This window comes from Rhinatrema bivittatum, chromosome 1 (assembly GCF_901001135.1).
Source record: "Rhinatrema bivittatum chromosome 1, aRhiBiv1.1, whole genome shotgun sequence".
NCBI lineage: Eukaryota > Metazoa > Chordata > Amphibia > Gymnophiona > Rhinatrematidae > Rhinatrema > Rhinatrema bivittatum.
In genome coordinates this window covers 823509605-823534891 of record NC_042615.1, presented here as the reverse complement: position 1 = coordinate 823534891, position 25287 = coordinate 823509605, and the positions used below count along the sequence as shown (strand labels likewise).

Here is a 25287-nt window from a genome sequence, read left to right as displayed (position 1 = left end):
TTAGGGATAGGGCACTGTGTGCAGGAAGATCACAACACTCCTGGTATTAATAGGGATAGGGCACTGTGTGCAGGAAGATCACAATACCCCTGGTATCAGGGTTAGGGCACAAGTTCTAGTCACATTGATTGATCACATTACTTGTTTTGTCAAGCTACCAACTGTTTCCATTTCCCATCCCCCATATACTGTCAGTAGGAAACTTGGTAACATGAATAAATAAGAGGGCAGCCAATAGGAATACATATTCATTCCTAAACTGACCTTAACTGACCTGAAAAGTGTCAAATTGTATCATTTTCAGTTAGTGCGCACTAACTCCCAGTTAGTGCGCACTAACTGGGAGTTAGTGCGCACTAACTCGAGTTAGTGCGCACTAATCGGAAAAAACGATTTTTAACGATTTTTTAACTAAAAAATCGTGCCTAAGACGATTTTCTTGCCCTGCCACACGATTTCTATCGTTAAGACGATATGGAAAACGATTCACATCCCTATTATACAAATACTTTAATAAACACTTTAATCAATAAAAACTTTTACAACAATGTACACTTTTCAGAAAATATACCAATATGAATATTCATGGGCCATGTATTATATTCCACTATAAATGCTCACACATGCTTATCACAATTCTCTCCTCACACATCACATTACATCCAAAACCTTCATTAAAAAGTGCCCAAAATACACAAATACAAAAAAATCAAAAAACAGAAAACCAAAACACAGAAAAGGGAGAAAAAAGGAATCTGAAAAACAGAGTTTCATGCAGAACACTTAACTCATCTTTAAGTCCCTGGTGGAGAACAAGTCAGCAAAGTCTTATTGGAAAAATTATCTTTCAAACTCCAAAGTAGGCAGTATAATGGAGAAAAATCTAATGACTCCCCTAGATTCATCAAAAAGCATTAATAATGCATGGATAACACCCTTGATAAGAAAAAGGGGTGTGTTTTTGGAAATTTTAGAATTACTGCACTGTGTATTATTAGTATGGTAAACTTAACACACTAGGGGTAGATTTTATAAAATCCGGCGTACTTTTGTTCGCACACCAGGCGCGAACAAAAGTACGCCGGATTTTATAAAATACGCGCGTAGCCGTGCATATCTTATAAAATCCGGGGTCGGCGCGCGCAAGGGGGTGCACATTTGTGCACCTTGCGCGCGCCGAGTCCTACGCGCGCTGCCCGTTCCCTCTGAGGCCGCTCCGAAATCAGAGCGGCCCCGACCCTATCTAACCCATCCCCTACCTTTATTTTAAAAGTTACTACTGCCTCCGGGCAGTAGTAACTTACGCGCGCCGGCGCGGCAGGCCCCGACACAGGCCGCTGTGTCAGGGCGCTCGGCCATGCCCCCGGACCGCCCACATGCCCTCGATCCCAAGCCACACCCCCTGGCCATGCCCCCAACCGCCCCTTTTTGCAAGCCCGGGGACTTACGTGGGTCCCGGGGCTTGCGCGCACCGCCAAGCCTATGCAAAATAGGCTTGGCATGCGCAGGGGGGGGGTTGGGGCAGGTTATCGGGGGAGGGGGGGGTACGTGGCTATGCATTAATTCCAACTTTTGAAAGAGAGAGAGAGAGAAAGAGAGAGATTATCAACAATAGTGTTCTATTAGTCAATTATTTATATCTCAATAGGAGGGTCATCTTATAGCTCGAGGTGAGGTGTTGATGGTGGCTTAGGGTTTAGGGGCCAGTTTCTCATGTAGAGTGAGATGTTCCAACAGCACAGTACACCTCGGTGAAGATTTGACATCTTTTGGAGGGAGGAAAATCTCACAAAGATGCCATTTCTACTATGTTCTCTCACCCTAGCTTGATTGACTCTATAACAAGGTACTATCAAGCTAAGTTGAGGTAACATAGCCTCCCCAAAGGCTCTCTCTCTCTCTACTCCACTCCACTCATTCTCCCTCTCCCCTTCTCTCCTCCCAAACCCAGAAATGGCCAAAATGCAATTCTAACAATGTATCCCAAATTGTATTGTAGCCATTTCAGGCATATCACACAGTTTAAGGCCAAGAAAAAAGGTGTAGTTATTTCCAGCATTAAAACAGTGCAATAGCATGCATTACACTATCACTCAATACAATATTGCCCCTCATTTTCAAAAATCCCAACCCTTCCAAAAATTTGCATTTGCACCATGCACTACTGTTATAAATTGCATGATTTTGCCATCAATTCATGCGTTAACACCATAATGCATTTGGATGAATGACCCTAAAAGTTTGAAAAAGCATATCTTTGGGATTTGGCACTGGTAAATGACTGCTTCTAATATTCTCTATACTCTGGTGCTCTCACTAAACTGTGCCAAATTATTACAGATTTTGATTTTTCTCTTCAGTGGGGAGAGAGCCTGAGTTGGAGACTGTGGAGATTGCCGTTGCAGCAGTGCTAGTATTTTTATTGTCTCTCTCTGTCTGGACACCAGGGAGGGGAGCAGTGCAGCCTCACCAGGCTGTCAGTCAGTTTTCGTTCTAGCTAAGCCATTCCAATACAAGGGTGAACAGAATTCACGTTTTCCAGGTTTGGGTACCACATGTGCCAGTGTTTCCCCAGGGCTCTCTTAGAGCCACACCAAGCCTAGGCCTGGATTTAAGCGCAAGCAACAGAGGAAACTGCCTCCGGTGCCGGCGTTTGATAGGCGCTGGAGTGTTGCCGCTGCCTCGATGCAAGCCTGACTCCCAGGTGCTTACCTGAGGTGGCTGTGTCCCAATCCCGTGGCAGCCTGCCGCCGCCTGTTACAAGCCCTGAACATCCTTCCCCCTGTTGGGAGGAATGAGTGGGGGCTCTGCAGGCCCTTTAGTGCAAACAGCAGCTGCAGGGCAGGCCCACGCTGAACTTATCTTTTCAAGCTGCTGCTGCCACGGGATGGGGACACTCCAGTATAGGTAAGAAACTGAGAGGGGGGTGGGATGGGAGTGGACCCCTAATCCTGGATCACGGAGGAAGGAGGGGGAACCTGCTGCTTTACGCCACTGCCTCTCTGTGCTGCCTACGGATGCTGGAAATGTAAATCACACCCTGACCTAGCTCAAAACTTCTCCAATGAATATGCATGAGATAGATGTGCATGGATTTCCTGAAAACCCAACTGCGTACGTGTGTGTGCCTCCGGGAAGTACTGAGAAATGCCAGTGTCAACCCATGGATATGTCGCAACCTGTAAAATAGATATTCAGGCTCCGGTGCCTGCCATTTCAACAAACTTCTATTGTACTGGAAAGTTTAAATTGAATACCATGAAAGGACTGTTAAGGACAAACACACCCAGAGCTGAGATGGGGGGATTTTATTGGTCACTTACGTCTCATTTCAGTGACCACTTTGCTCTCAGGATATGCTACCTCAGACTTCCTGTGCTCCGCCTGTACTGCACATTTTATCTCCCCACAAGAGATGCCCGCAGAGCGAGAGGCGATTGCCATGCCTGAGACGCAGACCTACTCTGATAAGAGATTGGGAGAAGGGACCTGGAGGAATCCCAAACCATCCCCACCTCGCTCCACAGGTAAAGGTTGGGTATTCATAGGGCTGATGGATTTCTCAGTCCCGGGCACAGATCCTGTCCCTAACCTCTGAATAATTCCTTGGAAGGCTCTTCAGCGCAGCAGGAGGATGAGAAGATCTCATATTGTAATATAAGAAACCCAGAGGCAGTGGAGAAGATCAGCCCTGAATCTCCAAGGATGGGAAGAAACCAGAAAGGTAAACTTTAGATGCAAGGAATTCTTCAAACACTTTGTTAGATAATAAAGTCATTTTATAGTGTGTTTATATATTTCATTAAAACAAATGCACTACAGAAGAGAGAGCACATTATGTATCTGGGCTCACTGTACCTCATTGCAGGGAAAAAAGACCATCACAGGCATTTCTATCCCTTCTATCTCACTGTATCACACACTGCAGGGGATAAAGACCATCCCCAGGCATTTCTATCCCTTCTATCTCACTGTATCACACACTGCAGGGAATTAAGATCATCCCCAGGCATTTCTATCCCTTCTATCTCACTGTATCACACACTGCAGGGGATAAAGACCATCCCCAGGCATTTCTATCCCTTCTATCTCACTGTATCACACACTGCAGGGGATAAAGACCATCTGCAGGCATTTCTATTCCTTCTATCTCACTGTATCACAGACTGCAGGGAATAAAGACCTTCCTGAGGCATTTCTATCCATTCTATCTCACTATATCATACACTGCAGGGAATAAAGACCATCCCCAGGCATTTCTATCCCTTCTATCTCACTGTATCACAAACTGCAGGGAATAAAGACCATCCCCAGGTGTTTCTATCCCCTCTATCTCACTGTATCACACACTGCAGGGAACAAAGACCATCCCCAGGCATTTATGTCCCTTCTATCTCACTGTACCTCATTGCAGGGAAAAAAGACAATCACAGGCATTTCTATCCCTTCTATCTCATTGTATCACAAACTGCAGGGAATAAAGACAATCCCCAGGCATTTCTATCCCTTCTATTTCACTGTATCACACACTGCAGGGAATAAAGACCTTCCCGAGGCATTTCTATCCCTTCTATCTCACTGTATCACACAGTGCAGGGAATAAAGACAATCCCCAGGCATTTCTATCCCTTCTATTTCACTGTATCACACACTGCAGGGAATAAAGACCTTCCCGAGGCATTTCTATCCCTTCTATCTCACTGTATCACACAGTGCAGGGAATAAAGACAATCCCCAGGCATTTCTATCCCTTCTATTTCACTGTATCACACACTGCAGGGAATAAAGACCTTTCCAAGGCATTTCTATCCCTTCTATCTCACTGTATCACACAGTGCAGGGAATAAAGACCATCCCCAGGCATTTCTATCCCTTCCATCTCACTGTATCACACACTGCAGGGAATAAAGACCATCCCCAGGCATTACTATCCCTTCTATCTCACTGTATCACACACTGCAGGGAATAAAGACCATCCCCAGGCATTTCTATCCCTTCTATCCCAATGTATGACACACTGCAGGGAATAAAGACCATCCCAGGCATTTATATCCCTTCTATCTCACTGTATCACACACTGCAGGGATTAAAGACCATCCCCAGGCATTTCTATCCCTTCCATCTCACTGTATCACACACTGCAGGGAATAAAGACCATCCCCAGGCATTTCTATCCCTTCTATCTCACTGTAGCACACACGGCAGGGAATAAAGACCATCCCCAGGCATTTCTATCCCTTCTATCCCAATGTATGACACACTGCAGGGAATAAAGACCATCCCAGGCATTTCTATCCCTTCTATCTCACTGTATCACACACTGCAGGGCATAAAGACCATCCCCAGGAATTTCTATCCCTTCCATCTCACTGAATCACACACTGCAGAGAATAAAGACCATCCCCAGGCATTTCTATCCCTTCTATTTCACTGTATCACACACTGCAATGAATAAAGATAATCCTCAGGCATTTCTATCCCCTCTATCTCACTGTATCACACACTGCAGGGAATAAAGACCATCCCCAGGCATTTTAGAGATGTGAATCGTGTCCTCGATCGTCTTAACGATCGATTTCGGCTGGGAGGGGGAGGGAATCGTATTGTTGCCGTTTGGGGGGGTAAAATATCGTGAAAAATCGTGAAAAATCGAAAAAACGTAAAATCGCAAAACCGGCACATTAAAACCCACCCCCGACCCTTTAAATTAAATCCCCCACCCTCCCGAACCCCCCCCCCCAAATGACTTAAATAACCTGCGGGTCCAGCGGCAGTCCGGAACGGCAGCAGTCCGGAACGGGCTCCTGCTACTGAATCTTGTTGTCTTCAGCCGGCGCCATTTTCCAAAATGGCGCCGAAAAATGGCGGCGGCCATAGACGAACATGATTGGACGGCAGGAGGTCCTTCCGGACCCCCGCTGGACTTTTGGCAAGTCTTGTGGGGGTCAGGAGGCCCCCCCCAAGCTGGCCAAAAGTTCCTGGAGGTCCAGCGGGGGTCAGGGAGCGATTTCCCGCCGCGAATCGTTTTCGTACGGAAAATGGCGCCGGCAGGAGATCGACTGCAGGAGGTCATTCAGCGAGGCGCAGGAACCCTCGCTGAACGACCTCCTGCAGTCGATCTCCTGCCGGCGCCATTTTCCGTACAAAAACGATTCGCGGCGTGAAATCGCTCCCTGACCCCCGCTGGACCTCCAGGAACTTTTGGCCAGCTTGGGGGGGGCCTCCTGACCCCCACAAGACTTGCCAAAAGTCCAGCGGGGGTCCAGAAGGACCTCCTGCCGTCCAATCGTGTTCGTCTATGGCCGCCGCCATTTTTCGGCGCCATTTTGGAAAATGGCGCCGGCTGAAGACAACAAGATTCAGTAGCAGGAGCCCGTTCCGGACCGCTGCCGTTCCGGACCGCCGCTGGACCCGCAGGTTATTTAAGTCATTTGGGGGGGGGGTTCGGGAGGGTGGGGGATTTAATTTAAAGGGTCGGGGGTGGGTTTTAGGGGGTTTTAGTGTGCCGGCTCACGATTCTAACGATTTATAACGATAAATCGTTAGAATCTCTATTGTATTGTGTTCCATAACGGTTTAAGACGATATTAAAATTATCGGACGATAATTTTAATCGTCCTAAAACGATTCACATCCCTAATTTCTATCCCTTCTATCTCACTGTATCACAAAGTGCAGGGAATAAAAACCATCCCCAGGCATTTCTATCCCTTCCATCTCACTGTATCACACACTGCAGGGAATAAAGACCATCCCCAGGCATTTCTATCCCTTCTATCCCAATGTATGACACACTGCAGGGAATAAAGACCATCCCCAGGCATTTCTATCCCTTCTATCTCACTGTAGCACACACGGCAGGGAATAAAGACCATCCCCAGGCATTACTATCCCTTCTATCTCACTGTATCACACACTGCAGGGAATAAAGACCATCCCCAGGCATTTCTATCCCTTCTATCCCAATGTATGACACACTGCAGGGAATAAAGACCATCCCAGGCATTTCTATCCCTTCTATCTCACTGTATCACACACTGCAGGGCATAAAGACCATCCCCAGGAATTTCTATACCTTCCATCTCACTGAATCACACACTGCAGAGAATAAAGACCATCCCCAGGCATTTCTATCCCTTCTATCTCACTGTATCACACACTGCAATGAATAAAGATAATCCTCAGGCATTTCTATCCCCTCTATCTCACTGTATCACACACTGCAGGGAATAAAGATCCTCCCCAGGCATTTCTATCCCTTCTATGTCACTGTATTACACACTGCAAGGAATAAAGACCATCCCCAGGCATTTCTATCCCTTCTATCTCACTGTAGCACACACGGCAGGGAATAAATACCATCCCCAGGCATTTATATCCCTTCTATGTCACTGGATCACATACTGCAGGGAATAAAGACCATCCTCATGTTGTGGTGTGCTAGGAGAGCGGTCCTCTTACCAGGAGATGTATGTTCTTGGGCCACGGCTCGACCCCAGAGGAACTCCGAAGAGGTGCCGTGGTAGGCGAGGCATGCCCAAGCATGGGCTGTTCAGGTGTGAGGCTGGACTGAAGACTGGAGATACTGACCCTCCTCCGGACCTGCACGCTTTGGAAGAACAACAACGCAATGGTGGTCTTATGAACAGTCCTCTGACCGTTCCAAGCCCTTTTGGACCTGCTGCATGGTACGGCAAGAAGCGGCAGGCCGGATGGAGGCAAGGGCAGCGAAGACCGGAACAAGGTGATACAGATGAGACTTCAGGGACGATGTAGACTCAGGCACAGATGTGGACTCAGGCACGAGGTACTGGGCTTTCAGAAGACTTTAATAGAATACATTGCCAAGCACATTGACACTGACGCTCCAGCCATATTGATGGGAGACTTCAATCTCCATGTAGATGCCACACCTCGCTCATCCAACTGTGAAGCCTTCCTAAACACCCTCAACCTTATGGGCTTCAAACAACTCATAAATGAGCCTACTCACAAAGCTGGTCACACCCTTGATTTAATCTTCATAAACCAAAGCCTCACCCCCTCTTCCAACACAACCTGCCGGACAATACCATGGTCTGATCACAAGCTAATTAATTTATCTTACTAAACTATCAATCTACCCCTAAGGCACCACAGAAATCCACAGTGCAATTCAGAAAAATTTGCAACCCTGAAACCCTCATCTCCATTCTAACCCCCAAATTAACCCATATGGACCTCACAGACGCTAACTCTGCATTAGCATCCAGGTCCAAAATCACAAGCAAAGTGGCTAACCTGAACTGCCCTCTAATTACCAAAACAATCCAAACCAACAAGGATACAAAAAAACCATGGTATACTCCTAAGTTAAAAATTTTAAAGCGCGAACTCAGAAACAAAGAAAAGACATGGCGCAAGAACCCTTCAACGTCAAACCTTGCAGCCTTTAAAACTCTCATGCACCAATACAGGATCTCCATTCTTCAAGCAAAAAAGGATTTCTACTCACAAAAAATTCACAATTTTATCTTCGACCCAAAAGCCTTTTTCTCACTGGTTGCTTCCCTCACCAAACCACCTGCCTTCGCTATTCCAGACGACAAAGCAGCAAGCAAAGCCACTGAATTGGCCACCTATTTCATGAACAAAATTTCCAACCTCTTTGACCCACTTAAGGAAAAGATAGCCCCTGCCCCACATCATATATTCACCCCACCCAAACTACTCACTTCAAGCCTTGAGACCTTCAAGACTGTCTCCACTTTAGAGATTGAAAACGTCTTAAAAAAACTGAAACCATCTTCCCACCCAATAGATGCGATTCCAGCTAACCTCCTAATTGCAAGTGCCAAATACATCTCGACTCCAATATCACAGATCATCAATGCCTCCTTAGCACAGGGCCTTGTCCCCACCCCTCTCAAACTCGCGATCTTGAAACCGCTTCTAAAAAAACCAAATCTATCACCTGATAACCCAGCCAACTTTCGCCCCATAGCAAATCTTCCGATTATCGCCAAAATATTGGAAAGAATAGTAAATAAACAGCTTTCTGAATACTTGGACAATAACAACCTACTCTCACCAACTCAACTAGGATTCCATAAAGCCCGAAGTACTGAATCCCTCCTTTTATCTCTATCAGACAATATTCTCAGGAACCTTGAGAAAAAACAATCCTGTCTGCTCATCCTTCTCGACCTAACGGCGGCATTCGACACAGTGAACCATGATATTCTCTTAGAGCGTCTCTCCAAGATCGGCATCAAAAACACTGCCCTCAGCTGGTTCTCTTCCTTCCTCCAGAACAGGTTCTACAAAGTTAAGGTTAACAACAAAGAATCGCCTCCCTTCAAATCCACATTTGGTGTCCCGCAAGGATCCTCGCTATCTCCAACATTATTTAACATTTATCTTCTCCCGCTGTGTCAGCTCCTTTCCAGTCTTAATCTAACACACTACATATATGCTGATGACGTACAAATCCTCATACCGATCAAAGATTCATTACACAAAACCATGCTCTATTGGAACGCTTGTCTTCTGGCTATCAACAACCTTCTAACTAAAAACTTGATACTCAACTCCAACAAGACTGAGTTTCTTCTCATCTCCCCAGATGGCAATTTCTCATTATCTAACGCAAACACCTTATCCCTTCCAGTCTTATCCCCACAGGTCAGAAATCTTGGGGTCATCATCGATAATCAATTTAACTACAGAACCTTCATCAATAACCGTTAAAGAATGCTTTTTTAAACTCCCAAGTCTTAAAGAGGCTAAGACCCCTCCTACACTTCCAGGATTTCAGATCTGTTTTACAAGTAATCATTTTCTCGAAAATAGATTACTGCAACTCTTTGCTGCTTGGGCTACCAGCCAACACACTAAAACCGTTACAAATGCTACAGAATGCCACAGCAAGGATTCTAACAAAATCCAACAAAAGGGACCACATAACACCCATCTTAAAGAACCTCCACTGGCTCCCAATCAAATATAGAATCCTTTACAAGACCCTCTCAATCACCCACAAAGTCATCCATAACTCCACGTCAATTGAGCTCACGATCCCATTACAGACTCATACTACCTCCCGACCTATGAGACAAGGCCAGAGAGGCACTCTACAGGCACATCCTATCAAAACAACACTAAGTAGAAGAGCCCTTTCCACCGCAGGCCCGTTACATTGGAATTCACTCCCTCCAGACCTCAGGCTCGAACAATCGACACCCACCTTCAAAAAAAGACTTAAGACCTGGCTATTCAACCAAGCATTTTCATAACCCATTTATCCTCTCACAGACCACCACTGAAGAATTCCTCCCCTTGACACCTCCTCAATATCCTTCCATCAATAATCTCCCATGCGCACTTGCTTCTCCGAACGAATTTCACGATAGTGACTTTAGGTTTTTCCAAGACAGTGACTTTAGGGCTTTCCAAGACAGCTTCATTGACTTCACATTCTGCTCTTATAAGCTTTGTTCTTATAAGCTATTTGTATATAATTTTTTCTCTACCTGTTCATTGTAAGTTATTATCCAAGTTTCACTCTCCCTGTTCTATGTAAGACTTTATAAATTACTCTTTATATTGTCATTGTAATTGTTGAAATGTGAACCGAAGTGATTAGTAACATTGTTACCTGAACTGCGGTATATAAAACTGTTAAATAAATAAATAAATAAATAAATAAATAAATAAATAAGACTTAGGAACAAGGTACTAGGCTTTCAGAAGATTCAGGAACAAGGTACAAGGCTTGCATCATGAAGCGCCCTACTCAGCCCGCCCATGGGGCTGGTCGTGGACCACGACATGGCTTGCTCCGAGGTACCAAGCGTACAGAAGACTCAGGAACAAGGTACAAGGCCTGAATCATGAAGCGCCCTACTCAGCCCGCCCATGGGGCTGGTCGTGGACCACAACATGGCTTGCTCCGAGGTACCAAGCGTACAGAAGACTCAGGAACAAGGTACAAGGCTCTCAGGAGATTCAGGATCAAGGTACTTGGCTTTCAGAATATTCAGGAACGAGGTACAAGGCCGGCATCATGAAGCGCCCTACTCAGCCCACCCATGGGGCTGGTCGCGGACCACAACATGGATTGCCAGTGTACCAGGACAACTGGACAGGAACTCAGACATCGGTATAGGAGAGGCAACATCTGGACTGGAACACAGATACTGGATCAGGAGACAGACCTTAGGGCTGGAACATGGACATCTGGAACAGCAGGCAACAACAGGACTGGAACGTAGACACTAAGCCAAGACGAGGAGCTCCAACGAAGCACAGGAAACACAAGACCTTGAAGAAGTGCTGGAACAAGGACGACTCCTGGAGTGAAGGACAGCAGGATCCCAGGAGTGACCAACTCCTTGTGAAGGCAAAGCTGGAATGAACGCTGAGCCCTTTTGTAGAGCTGAAGAGGAAAACGCCCAGGGAGGGGTCAGCAGAGAGCCACACCTCGCTGGCCCTTGAAAAACAGACGAGAGACACGTGCCCGCGCCTAAGGAAGCTGGAGAGAAGAGAAGCAGGATCCGCTGGTGGTGTTCCCAGCCACGTGGAAGGCCCAAGGAGAAGCTGGTAAGCAGCGGAGCAGCCCTTCCGTGAAGCTGGACGAAGGGCAGGCTGCTGGAGCGGCTTCCAGCCACGAAGACAGAAGCAGGAAGCATAAGAAGAGCTGGCTGCAGGACGAGCAGGGAGCTGTAGCAGGCTGCAGGCACCGGCAGGGATGGCCTCTCTGCCGGCTGAAGACCCCTGGGAGTGAAGCAGGATGTCGGGGAGAGGTAGAAGCAGCAATGGAGGACCCGGCTGCATGGAAACAGCTGCGGGGACGGCCCCAGCTGATTCTGGGGACGAGAAGAGTGTCAGCGGCCTGACTGGCTGCATGGAGGTAAGAGCCTGCACGTGCTCCTCGCGGGCAGGGTCGCAACACCTCAGGCATTTCTCTGCCTTCTATCTCACTGTATCACACACTGCAGGGAATAAAGTCCATCCCCAGACATTTCTATCCCTTCTATCTCACTGTATCACACACTGCAGGGAATAAAGTCCATCCCCAGGCATTTCTATCCCTTCTATCTCACTGTATCACACACTGCAGGGAATAAAGTCCATCCCCAGGCATTTCTATCCCTTCTATCTCACTGTATCACATACTGCAGGGAATAAAAACCATCCGCAGGCATTTCTATCCCTTCTATCTCACTGTATCACACACTGCAGGGAATAAAGACCATCCCCAGGCATTTCTATCCATTCTATCTCACTGTATCACACACTGCTGGGAATAAAGTCCATCCCCAGGCATTTCTATCCCTTCTATCTCACTGTATCACACACTGCAGGGAATAAAGACCATCCGCAAGCATTTCTATCCCTTCTATCTCACTGTATCACACACTGCAGGGAATAAAGACCATCCCCAGGCATTTCTATCCCTTCTATCTCACTGTATCACACACTGCTGGGAATAAAGACCATCCGCAGGCATTTCTATCCCTTCTATCTCACTGTATCACACACTGCAGGGAATAAAGACCATCCCCAGGCATTTCTATCCCTTCTATCTCATTGCATCACACACTGCTGGGAATAAAGACCATCCCCAGGCATTTCTATCCCTTCTATCTCACTCTATCAGATGCTGCAGGGAATAAAGACCATCCCCAGGCATTTCTATCCCTTCTATCTCACTCTATCAGATGCTGCAGGGAATAAAGACCATCCCCAGTCATTTCTATCCCTTCTATCTCACTCTATCAGATGCTGCAGGGAATAAAGACTGTCCACACTTTTTTCCTATATCTTCTATGTCTCTTGGCCTTACTTTGTACAGAGCTCCTCAGGACTCAAATCCGTTCACAATAATTTTTAGATCCCAGCATTCAAAATTGTCCATGGTAATGAATTTTCAAGCACAAGTGGACATGCATAGAGCTAAGCAAGTATTTCATAAACTCTCTGGCAGCTGCCACACAGTTTATAAAATGCAATGGAACTCTGCCCGGAAATTACTTGTGTGTATTGCAGTAAACAACAGGTCCATTGCCATGCCAGATATCACTTCCTTTCTCTGGTTTTTAAACATAAATGTATTTAGTTTATATTCATACATAATGGAAGTAATACATATTTACATTTAAAGTAGTACTGAAGTCCAACTATAAAACGTGTTATTGAAGGACTTTTAAAGGTCAGGTTGAGGGTTGATTTTTTAATGAACAGGAGAGATTTTGTTTTTTAAGACAAACACCGAGTGATTCCCACCTTCTACATCCTGTTGCGCTCTGGGTTGGACCCTTGTCCTGGAGCAGTGGAGAATGGCTCTCTGGTAGGGCCCGGGAAGCACCTGCCTCCAGGGGGTGGAGCACTGGAGGAGACAGAGGCTGGGATGAGCTTCATCACTGGAAGCCCATGGTCCCCCCAGGTGGACCTGTAAGGACCCAGGCCACTTGGACTTAGCTGGGCCTCGCAGGGTCTCTTGGAGAGATGATAGCTGCGCCCACAGACAGGAGAGGAGCGTGATCAGGTTTGAGGCTAGAGGTCAGATGGAGCAAGGAGGACCACAACAGTTTAGGTGATGACAAAGCAAGGAACCGAGCCAGAATCTGGTGACATGGTCAAGCAGGCAGAAGTCAGAATCTTTGGGTCATTCTGAGGAGTGTCCACAAAGCAGGGGTCAGGTTCCGGAGGTCAGATGAGGTCACAGGCATGCCAAGGTGAGAAGACTTAAGACTTATCTATTTCAGAAAGCATACTCCCTATCTTCTAATTCATAATAAAAACATTCATTCATCCATTACATCAGTTCCATCTTCTACAATTCACATAATACCCATACGAAATTTATTTTTCATTCACTCCGTTTGTTATTTTATTGTTTAAAAAACCGCAAGTCTTGAATGTTTATTGTGTTATTATTTTAATTGTTAGTTTTAATTTGTTTTTTAACCGTTATGTTTTTTATTATTATGCATGTTTGGTTGTAAACTGTTTTGATTAATTCTTTCGAATTGTAAAAGCGGTATATAAACATTTTTAAATAAATAAATAAATAAAAGGCAGGCGAGTCAAGGAGCAAGCCATGGTCAGTACCAGTGAGACAGTCCGGAAATACTACCTGGGGAGAGAACAGATGAACACAGGAACAAGAGGACACAGGAACAGGAGGAAGCAGGAACAAGGCTGGAACAAGGCTGGAACAGAAGGATCCTGGAACGAGACTGAAACAAGAATGGAACAATGCTCAGAATGCAGTGACAACCTAGCACAATGCTAACCTGATTGCCAAGGCAAGAAAGTGCAGGCAGGGACTTCCTTATATCAGGGAATCAATCAGGGTGCGCCACAGAGCTAGGACCCACCCCTGGCCCTACAAGAGGCCATGCGGTCCGCGTGCGCACATGTAGGGGCATGGCCAATGCCACTGAGAACGACGAACTCTGGCGTGAGGCCTGGTGCATAGTGGAAGGCCCGGCGACTGCCGACCCAGGACGCCGAGGCCTGGAAGAGCTCGCAGCTGCCTCTAGGGAGGCTGACCCGGGACCTGCCATGGAACCAGAGAGGTGAGCAGGCCCATGGGCGGGCCGGACATGGATGTGGTGCGTAACAGTACCCCCCCCCCCCCCCTTCTAGGCCTCCCCCTACGCGGCCTTGGCTTGTCAGGGTGAGTCCTATGAAAGGTTTTCAGGAGCTCCTTATCAAGGATGTTGTGGGAAGGTTCCCACAAATTCTCCTCGGCCCCATAACCCACCACTGTTGGTTTGATAGCCTTCCACCAGTTTTCCCGGACCCTTTAAACCCCTCAGAAATGGCTCAGTCCTATAATTTTATGACTTACACATCATCCATAGCAGCAGCAAAGTTACGCAGCAGTGAACCTTAACACGTGCCGGAGCGCGTAAGTAGTAACATGCGCATCTCTTGGCCAGGCCCCAAAACTCCCACACCCCACCAAGGGCATGCCCATGCCCTGCCCTTTTTTGGACATTTTTTAGATGTGTGTGTCACGGCATTTACACGCGTATTTGGGCGTATTTCGTGAGTGCATGGTAGGGTTGCCAACTATTCTGGTTTTTCTGGACTGTTCAGAAAAGTCCTGATTTTATCTCTCCAGCCTCAGGTTAAGCCTCTGAGCTTTCCTTGTGATTATACAATGTAGTGTGCACTTTGTAGCTATGCTATATTCAGTTTGCTTTGGACACCTTTATTTTGTGTCACTTGCGTAGATTTCAGTCCATGATTTAATTTGCTGTTTGGGCTCAGGACTGGTAAAATCAAACTTTTTCAGAGTTAAGTTTGAGAACATTAAACCATTACAACATAACTTTCAAACAAGTGCACACAATGGCATATGCACATGTCTATGGCAGTGCATACTTTTACCATGGTATTTTATAACCCATGTGCACAATATGGAGCAGATTTTCAAGGATTTACGCGCATAGGGGGGTTACGCGCGTTGGACCTATTTTCAAAAGGCCCGGCGGTGCGCATAAAGCCCCAGGATGCGTGTAAGTCCCGGGGCTTGAAAAAAGGGGTGGGGAGGGGGCGGGGCGGTCCGTGGGCGGGATGGAGCGTTGCCAGAGGCCTCCGCACTGCCACTGGGCTGGGGATCGCAAGTTACGCCTGCCTCTGGTAGGCGTAACTTCCAAAACAACTTCCAAAACAAAGGTATGGGGGGAGGGGAATTATTTAGAGTTGGGGGCGGAACAGGGAGAGGAAGGGAGGGGAAGGTGGGGATGAATGGGGAAATCCAGCGGGGCTCCCCTAGGGCTCGGCGCGATCAATTTGCACAAATGCACGACCGCGCGTATGTTTTAAAATCTGCCCCTATATGCGTATTTTATAAAATACGTGTTTCTTGACCCTTCAGCATATTCACGTATGGAGGCTTATTGCAAATGCATGCGATGCAGTGGAACCATGTATTTCAATGAATTGAAAGTAAAGACTTTATCCAGCTGTTTTAAAAAGATACGCATGTACATTGAAACTAAAATAAGAATTGCTCTAATAAGTCCTGACTTCCACAAGTAAGTTGGTGTATTTTACAACATGCACACATCAAGGAAATTACCACTTTTAACAATTTTTCCACTGGTTTGCCTTTTCCTTCTCCTTCTCAACCTAGCTGCAATCAAGCTAGGTAGAGAGTACATTGTACACATCAACTCTTCTTTGACCTTCCATCACTCCAAATGACAGAAAATCTTCACTGATGTCAACTGTGCTGTTCGTACCTCTGACTGTGCATGTAAAACTGCCCCCCAAAACCCACCCCAACCCCAAAAGTCACCCTGAGTTACTAGTGCCCACGCTTATATGTGAGCATCTCTCTCTCTCTTCTCTCTCAACCGCCATTTGCAACATGCCCCCTTTTTTTTTTATAATGGGCACTATTTATGTTCTACCAAATTAAACATTACCGCTCCAACGAAATTACAAAGCTCAGAGAGAGAAAGCACCAAAGACTTTTCCAGTTGAATGAACACCCTCCAGGCATCAATAAATGAAATATTCCCAGGCTCTATAAGGTCTTCAACTTAGACTCAGGACATTTGACGAACTGAAGGAACATAAGAACATAAGAACGTAAGAAATTGCCATGCTGGGTCAGACCAAGGGTCCATCAAGCCCAGCATCCTGTTTCCAACAGAGGCCAAAACCAGGCCACAAGAACCTGGCAATTACCCAAACACTAAGAAGATCCCATGCTACTGATGCAATTAATAGCAGTGGCTATTCCCTAAAGAAAAATTGATTAATAGCCGTTAATGGACTTCTCCTCCAAGAACTTATCCAAACCTTTTTTGAACCCAGCTACACTAACTTCACTGACCACATCCTCTGGTAACAAATTCCAGAGCTTTATTGTGCAATGAGAGAAAAAGAATTTTCTCCGATTAGTCTTAAATGTGCTGCTTGCTAACTTCATGGAATGCTCCCTAGTCCTTCTATCATTCGAAAGTGTAAATAACTGAGTCACATCTACTCGTTCAAGACCTCTCATGATCTTAAAAACCTCTATAATATCTCCCCTCAACCGTCTCTTCTCCAAGCTGAGCAGCCCTAACCTCTTCAGCCTTTCCTCATAGGGGAGCTGTTCCATCCCCTTTATCATTTTGGTTGCCCTACTCTGTACCTTCTCCATCGCAACTATATCTTTTTGAGATGCGGCGACCAGAATTGTACACAGTATTCAAGGTGCGGTCTCACCATGGAGCGATATAGAGGCATTATGATATTTTCCGTTCTATTAACCATTCCCTTCCTAATAATTCTAAACATTCTATTTGCTTGTTTGCCTGCTGCAGCACACTGAGCCGATGATTTTAAAGTATTATCCACTATGATGCATAGATATTTTTCCTGGGTGGTAGCTCCTAATATGGAACCTAACATTGTGTAACTACAGCAAGGGTTATTTTTTCCTATATGCAACACCTTGCACTTGTCCACATTAAATTTCATCTGCCATTTGGATGCCCAATCTTCCAGTCTTGCAAGGTCCTCCTGTAATGTATCACAGTCTGCTTGTGATTTAACTACTCTGAATAATTTTGTATCATCTGCAAATTTGATAACCTCACTCGTCATATTCCTTTCCAGATCATTTATATATATATTGAAAAGCACCGGTCCAAGTACAGATCCCTGAGGCACTACAGTTTACCATTTTCCACTGAGAAAATTGACCATTTAATCCTACTCTCTGTTTCCTGTCTTTTAACCAGTTTGTAATCCACGAAAGGACATCGCCTCCTATCCCATGACTTTTTAATTTTCGTAGAAGCCTCTCATGAGGGACTTTGTCAAATGCCTTCTGAAAATCCAAATACACTACATCTACCGGTTCATCTTTATCCACATGTTTATTAACCCCTTCAAAAAAATGAAGCAGATTTGTTAGGCAAGACTTCCCTTGGGTAAATCCATGTTGACTGTGTCCCATTAAGTCATGTCTTTCTATATGCTCTACGATTTTGATCTTGAGAATAGTTTCCACTATTTTTCCCGGCACTGAAGTCAGGCTCACTGGTCTATAGTTAACCAGATCACCCCAGGAGCCTTTGTTAAATATTGGGGTTACATTGGCCACCGTCCAGTCTTCAGGTGCAATGGATGATTTTAATGATAGGTTACAAATTTTAACTAATAGATCAAAATTTCATTTTTGAGTTCCTTCAGTACCCTAGGATGCATACTAGAGATGTGAATCGGAACTGGAATCAGTTCAGTTCCGGTTCCAATTCAAATCTTACAATTTTTATCGTCCGGCCCGATTGGTTTTTTGTTTATCGCCTGCGCCCGAGCCGATAAACAAAAAACCCACCCCGACCCTTTAAAAATGACCCCTTTGCTTCCCCCCCCAAAACCATTTTAAAATACCTGGTGGTCCAGTGGGGGCGCGGGGAGCGATCTCCTGCTCTCGGGCCATCTTTAAAATGGCCAGCGCCGATGGCCCGATAAAAAAAAACCCACCGACCCTTTAAAAATGACCCCTTTGCTTCCCCCACCCTCCTGAACCTCCCCAAAACCGTTTTAAAATTACCTGGTGGTCCAGTGGGGGCGCGGTAAGGGCAAAGGGCCATCGGCGCCATTTTTATTAGTGGCGCTGACAGCCGAGAGCGGGAGATCGCTCCCCGCGCCCCCACTGGACCACCAGGTAATTTTAAAATGGTTTTGGGGAGGTTCGGGAGGGTGGGGGAAGCAAAGGGGTCATTTTTAAAGGGTCAGTGGGTTGTTTTTTTTTATCGGGCCATCGGCGCCATTTTTATTAGTGGCAGCCAAAATGGCGCCGATGGCCCGAGAGCGGGAGATCAGTCCCGGGGCTTCCACTGGACCACCAGGTACTCGTAAAAAGTTTTTTTTTTGGGGGGGGGGTGGTTCGGGAGGGTGGGGGAAGGTAAGGGATTAGTTTTAAAGGGTTGGGGTGGGTTTAGAGGTTGTTTTGGTGTGCCGGTTTTCCCGCCATCCCCCCAAATAACTCCCATTAGTGGACACTAACCAGATTAATGATTTTTCACGATAAATCGGGGGAATTTCTATTGTATCGCGCACTCTAACAATTTTTGACGATTTAAAAAAATATCGGACGATTTTTTAAATCGTCAAAAAACGATTCACATCCCTAATGCATACCATCCGGTCCAGGTGATTTGCTACTCTTTAGTCAATCTGGCTTACTACATCTTCCAGGTTCACAGTAATTTCATTCAGTGCGTCTGACTCACTAAAACCATCTCCGGAACTGGTATCTCCCCAACATCCTCATTAGTAAACACAGAAGCAAATAATTCATTTAGTCTTTTTGCAATGGCCTTATCTTTCCTAAGAGCCCCTTTAACCCCTAGGTCATCTAATGGTCCAACTGACTCCCTCACAGGTTTCTTGCTTCGGATATTTTTTAAAAAGTTTTTCATTTGAGTTTTTGCCTCTATGGCCAATTTCATTTCAATTTCTCTCTTCGTCTGTCTTATCAATGTTTTACACTTAACTTGACAATGCTTATGTTTTATCTTATTTTCTTCAGATGGCTCCTTCTTCCAATTTTTGAAGGATGCATTTTTGGCTCAAATAGCCTCTTTCACCTCACGTTTTAACCATAATGTTAATCATTTTGCCTTCCTTCCACCTTTCTTAATGTGTGGATTACATATGGACTGCGCGTCTAGGATTGTATTTTTAAACAGTCCATGCCTGTTGAAAACCTTTAACCTTTGCAGTTGCACATTTCATTTTTTTCTAACTATTTTCCTCATTTTATCAAAGTTTCCCTTTTGAAAGTTTAGTGTTAGAGCTGCAGATTTACTGATTTTTCCCCTTCCAGTTATTAGTTTAAATTTGATCATGTTATGATCACTGTTGCCAAGTGGCCCCACCACCGTTACCTCTCTCACCAAATCCTGTGCTCCACTGAGAATTAGATCTAAAATAGCTCCCTCTCTTGTTGGTTCCTGAACCAATTGCTCCATGAAGCAATCATTTATTACATCCAGGAACTTTGTCTCTAGCAAGTCCTGATGTTACATTTACCCTGTCAATATTGGGGTAATTGAAATCTTCCATTATTATTGCACTGCCAAATTGGTTTGCTTCCCTGATTTCTCTTAGCATTTCATCATCTGTCTGACCATTTTTGTCCAGGTGGACGGTAGTATACTCCAATCACTATACTCCTATCACTATACTCTTACCCAATCTGATGATACCATGCAGGTAAGGGAGGTCCTCGACGTCCTTTGATGTCAAGGCAGATGGGAGTACCTCCTAGCCTGGGAGGGCTTTGGGGCAGAGGAAACCTCATGGGAACCCTCTCACCACATTCTTGATAAATCCCTCCTATGAGAATTCCTCCAAGCTCACCCTGACAAACCCCGAACAAGGAGGGGGAGGCCTAGAGGGGGGGTGGTACTGTTGCGCGCCCTGGTTGTGCTGGTGGCACAGCCCTCTACCAGGTCCGGTCTTGCTGCTGTGGCCAGCTACCGCTCCCCCGATGTTCAATGTGGCCTCCCTCGGCTTCCTCCATGCCACAGGCCTCACAGTAGAGCTCCCATTGGGGCTCCGCGTCTTTGCCTGCTTTGGCCCCGCCCCTAGGCGCATATGCGGCTGATGTCCTGCTACTTAAAGGGCCCAGCGCAGGAAACCAATCTCGGACGCCACCCGATGACATCACCTGAGGGGACAACTTAAGGCAAGCCTCTTCCCCCAGAGCCTCGCCTTGGCTATCGGGTCGACACCGTGGTGTACTAGTTTGCCTCTCACCATTTCCTGTGTTCCAGTGTCTCCTTGTTCCAGCATCTCCTGTTCCAGTGTCTCCTTGTTCCAGCATCTCCTGTTCCAGTGTCTCCTTGTTCCAGCGTCTCCTTGTGTTCCTGTGCCTTTTGTCTCCCTGCAAGGCGTTAATTTCTGAGCACTCCCAAAAGTTGTACAGAAAAGCATAAAATACTACTTTTCTGTACATCCTCTGACTTAATATCATAGCAATATAAAGTTGGAGGAATGAAAAATAAAAAAAATAAAAAGTTTTAAAAAAAGTGCTGGTGGTCAAGTTTGTGAATCGGATGCTCAATTAACATGTGTCCATTTTACGAATCCGTGGCTGGGGTCTGGTTAGGAAAATGGACATTGATAAATTCAGTGTCCATGTTCTTAACTGGAAAACAGACGCAGAGAGCCGAGCACATGCTGTCAAGGAAGTGCAAGTGGCATGCAAGTGACTCTAGTGCCTCCTTGACAGTGTGACCCCTAATTAGAATATAGCAGGGTACACACAGGAGAGGTGCCTGGGGGCATGTTAGGAAAATTTATTTATTTATTTAAACATTTTTATATACCGGCATTAGTTGTGGACATCATGCCGGTTTACATCAAAACTGGTAAAGTATGGAAGTTACATTTTAACAGGGAATTAGAAACTGGGAGGAGGGTAAATAATTAAATAGGATAGACGAGAAATAACAGTAACATTAACATTAACATGGTTCCTTGGTGTGAACGAGGAGAGAGGATAACAACATATGGTTCCTCAGTATGAGGAAGATGGAACAGACGCAATGTGGTCTATTTTTTATTGGAGGAGGTGTGAGTTTTTATTCTGGGTAGGCATGTTTGAACAACCATGTTTTCAATTTCTTTTTGAAGTTGTTCATACATGGTTCAAGGCGTAGGTCAGGCGGCAGTGTGTTCCAGTGAGTGGGACCTGCTATGGAAAGAGCATGGTCACGTGTAGAGAGGAGATGGGCTGCTTTAAGGGAGGGCACAACTAGGGTGCCTTTATTGGTAGTTCTAGTCGGTCGATTGGACTGGGTGGTTGTGAAGGGTAGGTCTAGCCAGTTGGAGTTGTGGGTGTAAATTGCTTTATGCATTATGGTGAGTGTTTTGTAGATAATACGAGAGGCTATGGGGAGCCAGTGTAGGTCTCTGAATATAGGGGTGATGTGGTCATATTTACGAGAGTTTGCAATGAGTCTCGCTGTGGCATGTTGTAACATTTGTAGAGGTTTGATGGAAGAGTAAGGGAGTCCTAGAAGAAGAGCGGGTGCTGAACACTCAGCGCCCACATTCTGTGCACTTTAATTGCATAAACCCCATAGTTTAGCAAGGAGACCAGATGGAGGACAAATCACAGTGAAGCATCTTTTTAACTAACCTACAGCTGCCATCTAGATCAATTGATGTTGATCTCTTTACACTGATAAGTCTGAACACGCGCTGTCCATTTGCTCTGTTTCATTTAGCAAAGAAGGATCTCTTTTCAGAAGCTCTTTGACAGTTAAAAAAAAAGCTTTAAAAAAGTAGGCTTTGCTCTTACTGATCTCTGCTGCAGTTAGTGGTCTCACTCACTGGGACAGAAATACAGAGGACATGGTACTGCTTTATGTGTTCACTGAGGGCAGGGTAGGAGTGGAGTGAAAATTGAAGCAGTGCCAGTGATTTTTCTGTCTCTGCATGGAGTATGCCAACTCTTGAAGATCCCAAGGTGGGAAACAGAACTGTAGGCACTCAGTGATTATGTGACATGACTGGGGATTTAAACCCCAGCTGCAGTCCAAAGCCTTGCCTCAGCAATAGGTCATCCTGCCTTGCAGAAAGTGTTGTTTGCTGACTCTGTGTGTTACCTTGCCTTGACTTTCCTCATTGTTACCTTGCCTTTCCTTGTTGTTGCCTTGCATTGTCCTGCCTTGTAGTCACCTTGCCTTGTTTGTGACTTGGCACCCAGTACATTGCCTTTGTCTTGTCTGTCCATATCTGCCTTACTCCTGGTTTTGACCATTGCTTTAAACCTGACTATTCTTCTGGACTGCCATCTGCCCTGACACCAGTTGGACCTTGACCCCACTTGCCTGCTGCCTGCCCCAACTTTGGCCTGAACTTGGACAATGTTGCTTGCTGCCTGCTCAGACTACTGCCTGAGACTCAGCTTCTTCTGTTCATGCCATAGAAGACTGTTCCCTGCTGGCCCCAAGGCCACAACCTCTAGGGAACAGGGATGGTATAGGTGAAGCCCTAGAACCAGTCCTGGTATGAGCGAGTCCACCTGATGTTGGCGTGGACCCAATAGGTTCAGCTGCTAGGCTGTGTCACCCATGACACAGCCCAAGGACTCACATCTGTGATACAGCAAACAACACAGAAGTGCCAAAACTGGGATTACCTGTATGCCTGCCATGCACATTATATCACATCATGGGAGTTCACAGTGCCTTATGCTATTCATACTGGGGCGGATTTTCAGAGCCCTGCTCGCGTAAATCCGCCCAAAACCGGGCGGATTTAGGCGAGCAGGGCCCTGCGCGCCGGGAAGCCTATTTTACATAGGCCTCCCGGTGCGCGCAGAGCCCCGGGACTCGCGTAAGTCCCGGGGTTCTCGGAGGGGGGCGTGTCGGGGGCGTGTCGGGGGCGGGGCCGGTCGTCGCGGCGTTCCGGGGGCGTGTCGGCAGCGTTTTGGGGGCGGGTACGGGGCGTGGCTATGGCCCGGGGGCGTGGCCGCGCCCTCCGTACCCGCCCCCAGGTCGCGGCCCGGCGCGCAGCAGGCCCGCTGGCGCGCGGGGATTTACGTCTCCCTCCGGGAGGCGTAAATCCCCCGACAAAGGTAAGGGGGGGGTGTAGACAGGGCCGGGCGGGTGGGTTAGGTAGGGGAAGGGAGGGGAAGGTGAGGGGAGGGCAAAGGAAAGTTCCCTCCAAGGCCGCTCCGATTTCGGAGCGGCCTTGGAGGGAACGGGGGGAGGCAGCGCGGCTCGGCGCGCGCAGGCTATACAAAATCGATAGCCTTGCGCGCGCCGATCCAGGATTTTAGTAGATACGCGCGGCTCCGCGCGTATCTACTAAAATCCAGCGTACTTTTGCTTGAGTCTGATGCGCAAGCAAAAGTAGGCTGATCGCGCTTCTTTTAAAATCTACCCCACTATTCTGACCTTGAGCCTCAGCCACCTTCCTAGAAGGGAAGACTGGACAAAACAACATGAGTAGAAATGGGCTCATGAGTTTTATGAAACAATATCCTTTGAAGATACCGTTGGGGAGTGCCAGGGAACACAATACACTCCTGCTCTGACCTCATCATTCCGTATCTGTCAGGATCTGATGTCTCTAGTAAGGGGCGCTTTGATGACACCATTATACATGTTACATCTTTCTCTTGCTTACTAACTTCGGCATGTTTGGTTCATTAGATTGAAGATAATCCTAACAAAGAATAGTACAATTTGGATTTCTAACTTTTAAATCTCTTCTTCTATTCAACATGGCCTCATATTACTGGTGAAATCATTTGATGTTTGTGCTTTCTTAGATACAGAGGAGTCATAATAAATGTGAAAGATATTAATTACCTTCATCTCTTTTATGACTGTAGCTGGGAGGTACAAATCCTTCTACTGGAACAAAACTGAGGTTATCCTGTTCCCCCTATGCCTTCTGCTAATGATTCTAATTATAAGAATTCTCTGTAAGTATAAAATGCCCTTCGCTTTATTTATTTATTTATATATGTGTAAGCTATTATATACTGGTTTAGTGAAAGGCCTTCACTCCGGTTTACAGGTATAACCACAGTTTACAGGCGTAACACAACGGGTATAATATCCGTTACAATAAAGATTAACGACTACGTTCATAACTGTAGGAGGTGACGTAGGCCTTCACGCCGAAAAAAACATTACAGAGAACATATGTTTATAAGAGTAAACATGAGGAATAGAAAGTGACTGTGGGAGGTGTTAAAGCTAGAGACAATTGAATCGTCAAGCTGTGTATGTTAATGCAGTCGGGTATTGTCATGGTGTTTTATGTCATCTAGCGTTAGTGATTTCACCGCGTAGTGAAATCCTGTGATTTTATACAATAATCTCATCTAACCCATATAATAATCTTGGGAGCATTATGTACATTTAGTACATGAGTTGCCAGGGTTATAATATATACCTTTTAATTTAATTAGTTGCTTATTAACCTCTTTTCTGACCCTTAGTTTAAAAGCCACCATAAGTGGCCGCTCATGGTTATTTTGAAAATCAAATCAAACAAACCCCACAAAAACCTTTCTTCATTTTTCTTTCAATTTAATTTTCAATGAAAAGGACACACTAATGACAATGCACCTTCCTTTGCCCTTCCTCCATGTAGACCTATAAAAAGTACACATATATGCGGTGGTCATTTGATTAATGAAAACACTTGTTTTATCCTAGCATCACTGGCCAATTAACCCATAGAGGAAGACAGGTGACAATATCTGGAAAGAGAATCTGTGAGTCAGGAATGTGAAAATTCAAACAGAAGAAA

At 45.9% G+C, this 25287-nt stretch overlaps 1 protein-coding gene across 1 annotated transcript in view; it reads left to right on the top strand.

Moving 5' to 3' along the window:
- The first annotated feature begins 3392 nt into the window (after positions 1-3392).
- The window catches only part of LOC115082468 (killer cell lectin-like receptor subfamily B member 1B allele C), a 69615-nt gene continuing 47720 nt past the window's right edge, over positions 3393-25287 (top strand). The window contains exons 1-3 of the mRNA XM_029586697.1: positions 3393-3527; positions 3614-3724; positions 24359-24451. Coding sequence (XP_029442557.1) covers positions 3416-3527; positions 3614-3724; positions 24359-24451 — 316 coding nt within the window. The 5' untranslated portion in view covers positions 3393-3415. The remainder of the gene's footprint in view (positions 3528-3613; positions 3725-24358; positions 24452-25287) is intronic.